The sequence below is a fragment of the Polistes fuscatus genome, unplaced genomic scaffold (genome assembly GCF_010416935.1).
Source record: "Polistes fuscatus isolate 324 unplaced genomic scaffold, CU_Pfus_HIC Scaffold5, whole genome shotgun sequence".
Classification (NCBI taxonomy): Eukaryota; Metazoa; Arthropoda; class Insecta; order Hymenoptera; family Vespidae; genus Polistes; species Polistes fuscatus.
This window is the reverse complement of record NW_025113129.1, coordinates 1,194,489-1,211,537: the sequence shown is the minus strand read 5'-3', so window position 1 is coordinate 1,211,537 and position 17,049 is coordinate 1,194,489. Positions and strand designations below refer to the sequence as shown.

Genomic DNA, 17,049 nt, shown 5'->3' with positions numbered 1-17,049 from the left:
CTGTCTATCTATCTATCTATCTCTCTCTTTCTCACACTATCTATCTAAGTTGTTAGTCAAAGTTAGGATTGTGCATGCTATAATAATTTAGGGATCCGCATTAATAGTGATGATAAGCAGATTAACGAAATCTCGGATCAGATTGTTCGATTAAATAATCGAAATTATATAGATTTATCATTATACGTTTTATTATCACGATTCAAATTGTAGATTTATTTTTGTTTTTTTTTTTTAAATTTATTTTCACGATATTTTAATAATCACGATTAACGTATTACGACATAATTCTCGACGATTGCGTTTATTATTTGTATTGTTATCTCAATTATTATTTTAATTATTTGTTTATTTGTGCATAGACGGGATTTACCCATTGTTGTATAACAAGAAATAAATATTGATAAATAAAAAAAATACATTTAATATAAATGTAAAAAAATAAATAAAATTAAAATACAAATGAATAAATAATATATACAGATAAATATTAACAATAAATGAAAGGAATATATATAAATATATTTACAAAAATTACGAAGAATTGAATAAAATAATATTATTTGAAGGTAAAATAAAAAAAGAAAAATAACACGAGTTATAAGTAGAATTATTGATCCATCGTATGGCCATTAGATTTCCACGTTATACAAAAAAAATGTACTTTAATATTGGTTAAAAGTAATAGAAGAAATAGGAGGAGGAGGAAGAAAAGGAAAAGAAAAATAAGAAGAAAATATTATTTATCGACATTGTGATGTTTATGGCGTAAGATTTCAGTAAATACACATCGCGCAATAAACGTCGGGACACCATTGAATTATCGCTCGTGAAAGCGTGTACGCACACACTAACCCCCCCTCTCCCCCTTCTTCTTTTCGTACCGTTACTTATCCTCGATTATTATTTTCAACGACGAATATGAATCTCGAATAAGATCCTAATGTTAGATAAAATATTTCTCTCTTTTTCCTTATCATTCTATGTTTTCTAACAATATGCCTTACAACAACGAATACAAACAAAAAATATTAACCGAAGATAATAATTTACTTCACACATATTTTCTTCATTCGTTGCGAAAGTATAGAATTTTTCCATAAAGTTATCGTCGTTTTTATATCAAAAATTACTAAATCAATATTTTATTAATTCATATAAAATATTGACAACGCAAAGCTTCTCTGTGAAATATCTTCTACAATAAAAAAAGAAGAGAAAGAAATAACTTTCGAGCAAAATAATATATTGATGTTTATTTACCCAAATTCAATAATTAGAAAAAAATTCTAATATCCATCAACTCTCTTTTTTTCTTTCGTTATTTAACTATGATTATATTTTTGAAAATATCGCAATATTCCAAGTTTCCAAATGAAAGATATAAAGATTAGAGGGAGTGTTAGAAGTGGTGAGGTGAGTCGTAAAGCTTTGACGATCCAGGGAACGTCGATTTCTCTAAAAGTAAGTTCGAGGAACGATCTTCTTGCTTCCTGTGGATGATGAAAGTCAAGCGGAAGTAGGAAGAGATGAAGAAGAAGAAGAAGAAGAAGGAAGTGGGATAACGACCAGAGGTGTTTGCGAAGAAGGTTCCTGTGACTGGACGAGAAACGCGTTTCCGCGGTTACAGGAGCTCGTAAACCCTTACTGGAGCTTGTAATAATGATAATGCACGATAGAGAGTGAGAGAGAAACCTAAGAAACCTAACCGCGTGCCCTCAGGAAAGCAGCTTCTCACTCAACTTGCAACAGGAAACTCTAAATTCGTCCTTGGAAATCCCTTTTTTCTCACTTTTTCTTCTTCTTGCATCTCCCGGATGAAGGAAAAGATACTAAACGTTTAGATCTTTTTTTTACGATCGGGGGAAAAGAATTCTCGAGCGTGGAGCGTTGAACAATTTTTTTTATCACCTTTCATCGTTTTTATTTTTATTTCCAAACATTATTTTTATATTTTATATTTTATATTTGTTTCCTTATATTTTTCGTACGATTTAACGTTATATTTATATACAACTACCGAATGGGTTGTGTAAGGATACTTTTTTTTATTTTAAATTTTCTATAAATTATTATCATTAGTGTAGGAGTCGTGAAAAAATTGGGTCGTTGGACTGACTGGACCGGGACTCGAACTCGGATTTTCCGATTTCCAGGCGACTGCCTTTAACCATTGAGCTATCAGGGCCCATTGTCCAATCTCTTCACGAATGCCTATTTAAGTGTTTGGCTTGGAGGTGCTCGCATCCTACATTAGTTTATTCGTTTTTTATATGAAAAAAATGTCTATAGATACACGTAGAAATAAAACAATAGAGGTTTTATCCTGATTAGGTATAGTAGAAGCTTTTGGGAGTATAGTCCAATCATTCTACTTTGATATCCTTTCCATTATAAAACAGAATGGATTTTCAAGTATTATCATCCTATTTTAGGAAGGAAGCTTATGTCAAAATCTTCTACGCAGCTTCTCTCTCTTTCTATCTCGTTGAAAAAGAAGAAAAGGAGAGAAGGGATGATGGGTAGGGGTACATACTTTAAATATTGAGTTACGATGAAACCAAGTTATCCTCGTTTTCTCCTGGTATAATCTACAACATGTCTGGCAGACAGGCGGACAGACAGGTAGGCAAGGAAACGATGGAGAGGAGGTTGAGAAAGGTTGAGATAGAGGAGAAAGGGGTTGGAAAACGAACCAATGAACGAACCAACGGATGGACGAACGGACAGGCATCGAGTCAAAAACGAGTATTTTAGGAAGCCCGTAGTAGTTTGCCACACGAAACTTCAAGTTTGCTGAAGTAGAAACTTCAGCGTGTTACCAACCGCAACATTTCTTTTTTCTTCTTCTTTCTTTTTTATCCTGTTTTATCTTTCGCTGTAAAGATTCAAAAATAAATGTAAAAAAGAAGAGAGAGAGAGAGAGAAGGTAAAAACAATCATCGATAAAAACGTGTTTTAGTTTGTCGAATTTAAATATTTATTTGGAAAAATTGTTTTCGTAGAATGATGGTGGTGGGTTGTTGAAACAACGACAAAATAAAATTGTTATATTTCTTAATTCTCGCTGGGGTTTCTTTCGCATTTTCATTTTCCTTTTTACTCTTAAATCGAGAAAATAAATGAATTAGCAGAGGTAGAAAATAAGGCTTACAGTAAATAAATAAATAAATAAATAAAATTAAAATATAAATAAATAAATAATATATATACTGAGAAATATTAATAATAAATGAAAGGAATATATAAATATATTTACAAAAATTCTAAAGAATTAAATAAAATATTATTTGAAATTAAAAGAAAAAAGAAAATAACACGAGTTGAGTAAAATTATTGCATTAACCGACATAATAAAACAAAATATTATGTCATTTAAATGGGTTGCGTTACATCGTGCGACGGGTTACATTATTAAAAACTATGAATAATCGTTATGCTTTATATTTTTCATTTTATATTACGATCAAATAATCTAGTTAAAAAAAAATAATCTCTAATTTCTTATCGCACATTAATTAAATGCATTTCATTTCCTTTTTTTTATTCTTCATCTCAACCGATCTTTTTTTTTTTTTTAATTCCAGTAATTTGAAATGTAATTCTCTAACACACAAGAGTTGGAAACTATCGATCGTTGTGACTTAGGAGCTCACGTATTCGGGTCGAAGTATTACTGCTGATAAACGACCATCGACTTACTATTCCGATTAACTATTCCATCGGGAGATTAACGCGTTTACTTACGTCTTCGTCTTTTGGCAAGATTAATGGTAGGATCGTGCACGATTGCCAATCCTTTTCTCGGTTCAAGTCCTTTTCTGCTGCTCCAGGATATCATCGAGTTCGTTCTTCTCATCCTCCTTCCCTCCTCCCCCTCCCTTCACCCATTCTTCCCCATTCATCCTTTTCTTATACTTTTTCCATCCTTTTTACCTAATCCTGTTATTTTTTATTTATTTTTATGGTTTACTTTCTCCATTTCTTACTTTTTACTTCTACTACTTCATATCTTTAATATCTCATCATTTTTTATTTAATATTTTATTTATTTATTTATTTATTATTTTATTTATTTATTTATTTATTTAATTATTTTATATTTTATTTATTTATTTATTTATTTTATTTATTATTTTACTTATTTATTTATTTATTTATTTTACTTTTTCCATATCCTTGCTGCTCCTCCTCTTCTTCTACTACTTCTTCATCTTTCTTATTTCTATAATCATTTTATTTTTTTTTATTTTATATTTTTTTTTAATCTTCATACCCTTTTTTTCATCTTCTTTCATTTCATTCTCATATATTCTCTTCTTCTACTTCATCTCGTTCCTTACCCTTTTCTTTTACTTTTCTTTTGGAATATATCGTCCTTGTTACACGAGCAAAATGTCTCAGAACTTATATACTAGAATAAAAATATTAAAAAAAAAAATAGAAGAAGAGAGAGAGAAAAAGGGATCTAACGCGACTCGCATTCGAAATGCACTTTTCCACGAAGCAAAACGACAACTCTCTCTCTCTCTCTCTCTCTCTCTTTCCCTCTCTTTCTCTATTTCAATGCTGATGGCTCGAGATTTATTTACGATGCTACGAGATATGACGGAATAATAACGTACATCTAAATATTCCCCCCCACCCCACCCCTTTTCCATCTGCTTTCTTCCCTTACTTCTATCTTTTTCTTCTTCTTCTTCTCTTCTCTCTCTCTCTTTCTCTCTTTCTCTCTCTCTCTCTCTTTATCTCTTTATCTTCTTTTTATCTTTACTTTCTTTCTTTCATGACCTTTTCAGGGTCGCTTCAAACGTAGGACAAACGTTGCAAAAGATAGGAATAGTAAAACGTTTCTTTGAAATAAAATAGAATACTATAGAGGTATGTGTACATAATAGTGAATCGCAAGAAGAGTATTATAATCACTACTTCTGTAAAATTTTATATCAAATTCGTATTTGCTTTTCAATATGAAGCATTTTAATTTTTCTACGTACAAATAAACTCCATTTTAGGATCATTATTAAACTTTCAAATTGATATTCTATTTTTTTTTTTATTGACAGAAGAAAACATTTTCATACGTTTAGAAATAATAATATTTCGTATAATTCGAATAATTTTTCCGATAGTAATTTCTAATGCCGATTAATAATAATGCATATTATCTTTTTTTTGTGAAGTTATACTTCTTTTGGCGCATTGGGGAAAATCCTAATGGGGAGTGATTTTGTTCCAAGCGTCTGGAAAAACGACACCATGAAGTTTGTCGGTATTTACGACGCGCGGCAAAGCGATTTCAAGTATACGGCATGAAGTTGTCTTCTCTTCTTCTTCCCCCCTTTTTTTCTCAAGCGGGTCACCCATCCAAATACTAATCGTACTCAGCGCTGCTTTACTTAAATGATCGAAGCGAGAACTAATGCTGTAACCGCGCCATAACTGTTGACGCGTCAAGTAAATCGATATATCTCTTTTTATATTTAGTGTGGACTGATATCTATATTTTGATATTTTCTTTTTCTTTTTTTTATTCTTTCTTATATATATATATAATAATAATTATTTTTTTTTTTAAGTTATTTTTTTTCTTTGAAGTTTTTTTTTGAAGTTATTTTTGAGGTTATTGAGGTTATGTTCATTTTGGTACGGCAGAGAAGTATAACTTCTTACGTGCGTACATAAGTACACACACCAGTTTTTTAAATTAAATTAAATTTTTATATACAACTAATAAAAATATATGTAATCAAAATTTTCATTCAAAATTCAATGCAAAATTTTCCGCGAGAAACCCAATTATAAATACGATGACTTCGGTTTCTATAATTAATCTTCTTACAAATTTTTTTCAAACTATTTTACGTTTAAGAATCATCATTCTTACTTTGAAAGAAACTGAATGGTTAAAACTTATTTTACAAAGCGGCTAAAATTGTACTACGTTCTTATTTTAAAAAAAAGAAACGTAAGGAAACGTAAGAAAAATATGCTTCTGACCTCGCTAAGAAAAAAACGAAGACAAGGTTAGAAATAAAGATAAAAAATGAGAGAAAGAATTTTAAAAGATATATTCGATATAACACACGAAATAAAGAAGAAGAAGAGGAGAAAGAGTGTCCGGGTGTTCCGCGTACGAGTTGGAAGAGAATTTTCGTAACGGGAAGTTTGCCAAGAAGTTTGAGCCAATCACGAAACTTTACTCTATCATTTCTAAGGCCTTTCAAAAGACAAAACAAAATACTCCTTCCTTTCAAGTCTTTCAATTCACCATACGACATAACATTTTTCTTTCCCTTATTTTTCATTATTATTCAAAAAGAAAAAAAAGAAGTGTTAAAAATAACCAAAATTATTGAAAAACAAAAAATAAAAAAAAAGATTAACATATCATCGAATTACTAGAAATTAATGTATTTTGGGTTTAATTTGTTGATCGTTTATTTCGGTAAGTTTCCTTTCCCATCAACAATTTCGATTAAGGGCTAGGAAATATAGTCGTGGATCGATTGAAACGTGCTAGACACCCGGTATATACTCGTAATTTGTATACACGTGCATGGTTTGATATACTAGGGGCCCACAAACATTGAACAAAACTCTCAACCGTGCCATCTCGACTGTTTTCGATCGACGAGAGGGTGGTTTGTAGCGTCAAGGGCACTAGGGTGTGCTGGTCTCACCCTCGATAAATGGGAAGGGGAGAGGAAGGGAGGTAGGTAGGTAGGTAGGAAACAAAGTGACCAAAGGGAGATCTGGGAAACCTCCAATGGCCAGTTTCGAAAAGCCCTGACCGACATCGATCGAATTATAACCATGGTTACTATTTCTACCCCCCACCCCATACCACTTTCTCATATATCCTATTAAATAAATTTTAATGATTATATTTTTTATCTCATTTCAATCGATAAACAAATATTTTTTTTTCATCTCCTTGACATTCTCGATCAATTTTTCTACTGAAATAAATCAAATTTAATTGTTCTATTAACGAGTACTAATCCCTAACGTGAGTTATCAACAAATTGATAATAAAAATATAAATTTGATGGATTTATTATTTCTATTTAAATTATTTCTACACAAGTTGTCTATTGTCTTCCTGTGTTCGACCACTATCGATCAAATTACCGGTTGAATTATTTTCAAAGTAATTTAAAAAGAAATATAAAAAACGAGTAATTGTCACGTTGTTTAAACTGTTTTGGATTGATGGAAAAAAAAAAATTGTAGGCAATCCTTTGACCATTTGTTTGTTTGTTTCTTTCTCTTTCTTTTTTTTTACGCGAACGATAATCTACGCGTTTTACACTTTTTTTTCTTTTTATTTATTTTCTTTCTCTTTTTAACAAAATGTTCGAAACGCGCGACGGTGTGTGTTTTTTTTTTTTTTTATTTCTCTACCATTCTCTCTCGTTACTTTTTTTTTGCTTTTTTTTTTTTTGATAACGAATCAATATTGGTATTAAACAAAAATCTATATGTATCGACGAATTCATATTTTTTTCTTCTTTTTTTTTACCAATGAAACTTTGTTAAACCATCGTTTTCTCTCGTCAAAGGAAAAACCAATTTTTTTTTTTTTTTTATTACTCTTCCCTCCTTTCCTCTCTCTCGTTATTCTCATTCGAGCGTGAACTTAAAATACGTTGGAAAAGCGAATGAGAACGAACGAACGAACGAACGTCGAAGTTTTTTGATCGAAAGAGAAAGAGAAAGATATAGAAATAGACAGAGAGAGAGAGAGAGAGAGAAAGAAAACCAGTCTCGGAAAACGCATGTTGGAAATTTATTCGCGCGAACTTTACTCCAAAAGGACTAATTGCTTTGACCGTTTCGGGTGAAGAGAAAGAGAGAAAGAAAGAGACATAGGGGAAAAAAAGAAAAAAAGAAAGAAAGAAAGAACGGGGTCGAGTTAATTACCGTCACCGAAATTACAAACGGATTCTTACGTGTTACCTAGAAATAATCAATTATTTATTTACTTAAAAAAAAAACGTAATTATATAATTAATTTCACGACGAATTTACAATCTGTTAAAATAATTCTTTTTTTTTTTCATTAAATAACCACACGTATTCTCCCGATTTATAAACTTGAACGTTTACAGACGTAAGAAATAAAATACGAAAAAGAAAAAAAAGAATAAAGAAAATGAATAAGAAACGGGGGAAAAATTAACGAAAAAAAGAAAAGAAAAAAAGAAAGAAAAAGAAAGAAAAGGTAAATCTTACAATTAGAAGAAACAGAGAGAAAAGAAATATCTACTTCAATTTCTAAGTTTTCTTTTGGCTCACAATCTAGTACAATCGTTCGATGAGATGAAATATACAGGACAAAAGGTTTCGATAGGTGCACTCGATGCACTTCGAGCACTTCGGTGACCGTCATCATCATCATCATCATTATCATCAACACAATCAACACTATCACAAGCATCATCGTCATCGTCATCGTCATCGTCATCTGTGAGAAAAACAATCGTTCGATGAGATGAAATATACAGGACAAAAGGTTTCGATAGGTGCACTCGATGCACTTCGAGCACTTCGGTGACTGTCATTATCATCATCATCATTATCATCAACACAATCAATACTATCACAAGCATCATCGTCATCGTCATCGTCATCGTCATCGTCATCGTCATCTGTGAGGAAAACAATCGTTCGATGAGATGAAATATACAGGACAAAAGGTTTCGATAGGTGCACTCGATGCACTTCGAGCACTTCGGTGACCGTCATTATCATCATCATCATTATCATCAACACAATCAACACTATCACAAGCATCGTCATCGTCATCGTCATCGTCATATGTGAAGAAAACAATCGTTCGATGAGATGAAATATACAGGACAAAAGGTTTCGATAGGTGCATTTGATGCACTTCGAGCACTTCGGTGACCGTCATCATCATCATCATTATCATCAACACAATCAACACTATCACAAGCATCATCGTCATCGTCATCGTCATCTGTGAGGAAAACAATCGTTCGATGAGATGAAATATACAGGACAAAAGGTTTCGATAGGTGCACTCGATGCACTTCGAGCACTTCGATGACCGTTATCATCATCATCATCATCATCATCATCATCATCATCATTATCATCATCATTATCATCATCATTATCATCATCATCAACACAATCAACACTACTACAAGCATCGTCATCGTCATCGTCATCGTCATCGTCATCGTCATCTGTGAGGAAAAATTTTTTGGTTGAAGTGTGCATTAGAGAGACATTATATTCGATTCTAGACACGACGAACTCTACCAAAGTGGGAGAATAGAACGAACGAATGAACTAACGCACGTGCTAGAAAAAGAAAGAATGAGAAGAGAATAAATGAAAGAAAGAAAGAGAAAAAGAGTAGATGTATGTGTGTAAGAGAGAGAGAGAGAGAGAGAGAGCCTCGTTACGCCACGGTCACTGACTTTGTAACAGCGAATGCGTTTTAACGACTCGTAATAACTTGAGGAGCGTAAACGAAAGGAGGATTTACAAAGCGATAAAACGACGTACAAAAGAGAAAGAGAGAGAGAGAGAGAGAGAGAGAGAGAGAGAGACGACTGCATATTTTTTATTTTCTCTTTCTATTTCTATCTCTATACACAGGGTGAACGAAGAATTTATCGTATAAATGAGGTCAAAGTTGATTTCACGATTGGATTGTGGCAATTTTATTCAAAGTTATTATTATTATTATATTTTTGGTTTTGATTAAAGTATCGTTCAGGATACTTATTTAAGGATATTAATTATCAGTTGTATAATTTTTGTAATAAAGGGTATTTATTTTATTTAATATCAATTTAATATAATATTCATCGAATCGTTTTACATTTTTTATTGACGATAATATACGATTGGTTGCTCTTTTTTTTTTCTTTTTTTAAGACAATGGACATTCTGTAAATTTGTAATATCGTTGATTAATTAATTGTACACCAATTCGATTTATATAATTTCTTTTTTTTGTTTTTTTTTCATAAAAATATAAATGTCTGTCTCCTACGTAATTTGATGACTCTTGATTATAATTTCTCTATTCTTTTTGTTCGAGCTATTAAAATCAATCTTGACCTAATTAATACGAATATCGATGTTCACCCTGTAGATATTTTTCTGTATTTATTCATTTAGAATCTTTCTCAATAGAGCATTTGAAGCCGCGCCCAAAATGCGTGGGTTAACAGCGTCGTATAAACGTGCCGTGAAAGATAGAACGAGAATAGAATGAGAAAGAGAGAGAGAGAGAGAGAAAGAGAAAGATTGATTACAATTTTCTTTCTATCTGGTCTCTCATTCGAGGATAACCTGTGTGTGAGAATCCGTTGAGAAAGAACGAAAGAATCAACGAAAGAACTAAAGAACGAACGAGCTAGCTAGCTAAGTTAGCTAGCTGTTCTGTTCTGTTCTGTTGAATTGTGTTATGTTGCGAGATGAAGGCGAGGTCGGGACACCGTTCCTTGTGAAATACATAGGTGCACGCCTTCTTTAAGTAAACGTCTTTCTATCTTGAGAGAGAAGATCATTTTCAAAGTTTCTAATTAATATTATTCCTTTTATTTATATTTTTTTTTATATTTTTTTTCTATTTTTTTTTTTATATTTTTTTTCTATTTTTTTTAATATTTTCTTTTCTATTTGTCTTTGTTCAATTTTAAAAAATAACGACGAACAAAATATATTTCTTTTTACGATATTTAAGATTTACTTTAATTACAAATTTTGTCGATAGATATGGCATAATTCTAATTCTTCCTTCCATACTTCAAATCTATAATCATTCATAGTATCATATAAATATTTTAATTATAAATATTTTGTCGATAGATATATGACATAATTTTGAACAATAATTGAACCTTTTCTTCCATACTTCAAATATAAAATTGACGCGTCAAATGTAACCATCCATACTATAATATAAATATTTCAATTATAAATGTTTTGTCGATAGATATATGACATAATTTTGAACAACAATTGAACCTTTTCTTCCATACTTCAAATCTATAATCATCAATAGTATAATATAAATATTTTAATTATAAAGTTTTTGTCGATAGATATATAACATAATTTTGAACAACAATTGAACCTTTTCTTCCATACTTCAAATCTATAATCATCCATAGTATCATATAAATATTTAATTATAAATTTTTTGTCGATAGATATATGACATAATTTTGAACAACAATTGAACCTTTCCATCCATACTTCAAATATAAAATTGACGCGTCAAATGTAACCATCCATACTATAATATAAATATTTCAATTATAAATTTTTTGTCGATAGATATAACATAATTTTGAACAATAATTGAACCTTTCCTTCCATACTTCAAATATAAAATTGACGCGTCAAATGTAACCATCCATACTATAATATAAATATTTAATTATAAATTTTTCGTCGATAGATATATGACATAATTTTGAACAATAATTGAACCTTTCCTTCCATACTTCAAATATAAAATTGACGCGTCAAATGTAACCATCCATACTATAATATAAATATTTCAATTATAAAGTTTTTGTCGATAGATATATGACATAATTTTGAACAACAATTGAACCTTTTCTTCCATACTTCAAATCTATAATCATCCATAGTATAATATAAATATTTTAATTATAAAGTTTTGTCGATAGATATATAACATAATTTTGAACAACAATTGAACCTTTTCTTCCATACTTCAAATCTATAATCATCCATAGTATCATATAAATATTTTAATTATAAATTTTTTGTCGATAGATATATGACATAATTTTGAACAACAATTGAACCTTTCCATCCATACTTCAAATAAAATTGACGCGTCAAATGTAACCATCCATACTATAATATAAATATTTCAATTATAAATTTTTTGTCGATAGATATATAACATAATTTTGAACAATAATTGAACCTTTCCTTCCATACTTCAAATATAAAATTGACGCGTCAAATGTAACCATCCATACTATAATATAAATATTTTAATTATAAATTTTTCGTCGATAGATATATGACATAATTTCGAACAACAATTGAACCTTTTCTTCCATACTTCAAATATAAAATTGACGCGTCAAATGTAACCATCCATAATATAATCTAAATATTCGTATCAATCGTTTAAAAATGATCTAACAAAATACACTTTCCTGTAGCTCTGAATAAAAAGATAGAAAAGAAAAAAATCAAACAAAACAAAACCAAACCAACCTCTCTAACCAAGTATCTCAAACAACTTAACAGATAATCTTCTTTCTTTTATGAAGATTCAAGTCTCTCGATGGATTCAGAAATTCTTAGAATCGATGATAGATCGTAGAAACTACGGTATCTTTCACTCACGGTGAACTAGCAATGATAACGGTCCACCGTCCTCTATCAATCGTGGAATCACAACAGTAACAGTAACAGCAACACCAGCAGAAACCAACGACGAGCCGCAACAGCGCACGGGTACGAGACGGGTACGGTTGGGTTCCGCAACCGGGAAAATAAGAAAATCTACGGGGCACATAGGAGTTATTGCCAGAAGAGGACCGATAAATTGTCGTTGCGATCGTTCCTTGGCTTACACCAGAACCATAATTTATGATCGTTTCATGGGAGGAGGAGGGGGGGAGGAAGGGGTTTCAGAACACGAGCGGTAACGCTTCTGCCGTTACGTCGTATTTATTCCTCCATGGGTATCCGTAAGAAATGTTAGAGAGAAAGAAAGAATAGCCCCTAACGTTGCATCTTCTTTTATCTTTCAACTTTGCGTTCGGTTATAGATAGATATATACGTTTACAGTAGTAGGAATTCTAAATCTTTCGTTTTATTTTTTTCCGATCGAACAGGGAATCGATAAAAATTAATCGAATACTATTAAATTATTTACGGGAACGGGGGAAAACTCAAAAATCGTTCATCTCAAAAAAAAAAAATTTAAAAACGAAATAGAAAGGTAAAGAAAATAATAGATTAATCGTAAAATATTTTCTACGGGATCGATTAATTTAAATTGCAATTACAACATTTGTCTCGAGTGAATACGTATGTAAGAATAAAATAAGAAAAATAAAACAAATATATATAATATATATATTATATATATTAATAATATTATAATTAATTATAATATAATAATTTAATTTATAAATTTTATATAATATATATATAAAAATAAAATTCGTAATCCTAAGAGTTTCGGTGGAAACAATTGGGTAACACTTTTTACGAACCATACTCATACCTACGTATAATATACGCTATTTTATTTCTCAAAGGAACCATAGACGACGAATAAATTACGTATTCACGTGAGATGGCTCGTAAAAGAAAGTAGGAACCTTCCTTTACAATAAGTTTCCAAAGGAAAAGATCTCTCTCCTTCGTAAACTTCTCTTCCTCTTTGCTTATATAGCAGCTATATACGGTTTTCGTTAAATACGTTTTCAAACATTTCTCTCTCTCTCTCTCTCTCTTTCTCTCTCTTTCTTTTCTCTTTCTCTCTTCTCTTTTTCTTTTTCGAATCTTGTCGAATAATCCGAGCGTAGGTGTAGTTAAGAGTAGGAAACGTCTTCCGTGTCATTCGTTCGTCGATTTAACAACCACTTCTTTCCTCTTTTACACCGAGTGGAAGAAAAGGAGGAGGAGAAGGAGGAGGAAGAGGAGGATGAGAAGAGGATCGTTCTATCCTCCTAAAGTAGTCCTACACCAAACCATGTCAAACTCATTTTTGAGTTCTCGTTTAAGCGAGTTAATTTATCGTTCATGCTATGTCGAGAACCGTCTAAGTGTATGTGCGTGTGTTCCTGTGTATGCGTGCATGTATTTTTGACCTTTTCAGATTATTCAACGATTCGAAAACGTTCTTCTTTACTTCTTGTTTCTTTTTTTTCTTTCTTTTTTTTCTTAACACACACCCACGCCTACATATATATATATATTATTATTATATTAAAATATTATTAATTATTATAATATTATTTAATTATCTATAAATTTATTTTTAGATTATTATATTTTTAAATTATCTATAAATTATCTATAGCTATTAAATCTGTTTCCTTTTGTAAGCGTAAATTAATAATGTTCTATAAAATCAAAAACAAAATGATACTTATAGAAAAAAAAAGTATATAAAATACGCCGTGATACGCGTTTCTTTCGATATTTTCTTTTTCTAATCGAAATATTATGAACATAATGTAATACATAAAAAAAACTGGTGTGTGTACTTATGTACGCACGTAAGAAGTTATACTTCTTTGCCGTACCAAAACGAACATAACCTCAATAACCTCAAAAATAACTTCAAAAAAAAACCTCAAAGAAAAGAAATAACTTAAAAAAATAATAATTATTATTATATATATATAAGAAAGAATAAAAAAAAGAAAAAGAAAATATCAAAATATAGATATCAGTCCATACTAAATATAAGAGAGATATATCGAATTACTTCACGCGTCAATAGCTATGGCGCGGTTACAGCATTAGTTCTCGCTTCGATCATTTACGTAAAGCGGCGCTGAGTACGATTAGTATTTGGATGGGTGACCAGCTTGAGAAAAAAGGGGAAGAAGAAAAGAAGACAACTTCATGCCGTATACTTGAAATCGCTTTGCCGCGCGTCGTTAAATACCGACAAACTTCATGGTGTCGTTTTTCCAGACGCTCGGAACAAAATCACTCCCCATTACATTTTTCCCAACGCGTCAAAAGAAGCATAACTTCAAAAAAGAAAAAAAAATGAAATTAATAATTAATTATGTAATTTTCATTTTGTTATTACAGGAATCGGTGAGATCCCGTGTTGCGATGGACTTCACTGGTAGCGTTGGAAGGATAGTTGAAGATCCAAAGGAAGCAAAGGACATAGCTGAGAGCGAAGGTATAATCTGGCGACGAAGATGGAGGCCTTTTTCACGTACACCATCAGGCTGTGCAATGGTCAGGCTTCATGGTCTCGATGGTGGTATACACGTTCTCCAACCTTGGTTTCATGGTGGCCTCAAAAGGGATATCGCGGCTGCCATTATTAGGGATCATGGCTCGGTCGATGGGTAAGAAATTATTTTATTTTTTTTCTTCTTTTTCTTCTTCTTTTTTTTTTTTTTTTCAATTTTATTCCCTTTCATCTCGAGAAATGATACTTTTATTTTGTGCTTTATTTTTTTTTTATATCACGACAAAAATATATATTAGAAAATAATTATATCTCGTATGGAAATAAAATCTTATAAAATAAAAAAAATAATAATAAAATATAAAAAAAAAAAATTAATAATTATCAATGACAATTTATATATAACAATGTTAACTAATATTATCGATAGATAAATCATCGAACTAATAAGCTTACGTAACCATGAACTATATTTTTCTTATCATTCTTGTCGAATTAAAAAAGAAAAAGAAAAAAAGGGAAGAAGATAGAAAAAAAAAAAGAAAGTTAAAAAAAATCTTGCCTTACTTAATAATGGTTGTATAATAATCTTTAACACGATTGTCATCATTGAGATTACTTCTTACCTTTTCACTTTTCTTCTTATTACGTTGAAGAACCCGTCAACGACAGAGAGAGAGAGAGAGAGAGAGAGAGAGAGAGAGAGAGAGAATCCTTACTCTTCCTTTTCTAAAAGAAACCTACTTTAAGATTCTTTGAGATTTAAACACGTTAGTTACGTCTTGAATTAATTCATTTTCACGTCGTTATTCTTCTTTTTTTTTTTCTTCCATATTTTTTTTCAATCTTTTATTTCCTCGGCCTTGATTTCTTTAGAACCAAAACCAAGAATCGCGAGGAATAGATGTTTAATTAACGACACTATCTTTTACATTTGATCCTTTTCTCTATCTCTTTCTTTCTTTATTTCTTCCTTTCGTTTCTTTACCTTGATTTTCTTTCTCTCTTTCTCTTTCTCTTTTCCATTTATTGTTGGCTAACGTAATCGAGCGCACAACGATCACGTAGTTTTATCCTCTCGGTTTGCCCGTCCGCACGAAGCTTCGCATAAATTTGCATAATCTCGTGTCTTCTCGGAACGAAGCGAAACACGAAAGAAAGAATGGAAAGAAGAAACTATAGAAAGAGAAAGAGAGAGAGAGAGACATATTGACGCCTCTGAAAAAAAAGGGAAGATTAGAGAGAATTCGCATGGAAATGGTGGTTGGTCTCTTCTATCACTGTCTCTATCTATCTCTTTCTTTTTTTCTTTCTTTCTTTCTTTCTTCACTTTCTCTCTTCTCTTTCTACATACTCGAACATTCATTTTTCTATCGGTCCAACTTGAAAATCGTTTTTAATTTAAAAAAGAAAAACAAAAATACCTTTATCCTCAATTTTCTATCTTTTTTCTTCTCTCTCATTTTCTCATATCATCCCATCCTTTCACCTTTTCTAATAACTAACGATAAGTAAAGTACGAAAAAGTAGCGGTTGGCGTAGTGGTTAAAAGCTCGGTCTAGTAATTCGATGGTCGTGGGTTCGAATCCTCGTGTGTGAAGAATAAACAAAGTAAAGTACGAATTCGCGAAAAACCAGTAACTAAAGTTTGAGATAATATAATAGGTCTCAGTATAGTTATTTATACGAATTAATGAGGATAAATTATTTCGATAAAAATCAAATCTAATTGGTAAGTAAATCATATTGGAATAGAAAAATGTTCATACAATGAATATATAATATTATGAATCGCGTTATAAATGAGTCCCCACTGTATACTTCCTTGTTTCGTTTATTCAATTTTCTTATCTTATCCTTCCTTTTCTTCCTATCAGTAAGAGAATTTATTGTAAAATCAGTAATACGGTAACGAAAAGGAAAAGAAGATAAACAGAAGATGGAACGGAAGATTGGTGAGAAAAGTTTCAGAGAGAAGACGACTAAGAAGTCTCTCTTTCTCTCTTTCTGAAGTCTTGAGTTTTACGATCTCGTGGTCGCTCAGTAATCGTTTTACGACTCTCTTTCTCTCTTTCTCTTTTCATTCTGCCACCCCGTTCACAGCATCCTCTTTTTA

General features: G+C 31.1%; 1 protein-coding gene across 1 annotated transcript in view; it reads left to right on the top strand.

The window, feature by feature from the left end:
* LOC122521893 (growth factor receptor-bound protein 14-like) overlaps positions 1–17,049 on the top strand; it is a gene marked incomplete in the record, with an annotated part of 392,400 nt that overhangs the window by 374,048 nt on the left and 1,303 nt on the right. The window contains 1 exon segment of the mRNA XM_043642631.1: positions 14,822–15,090. Within this exon segment, the coding sequence (XP_043498566.1) occupies positions 14,822–15,090 (269 nt within the window).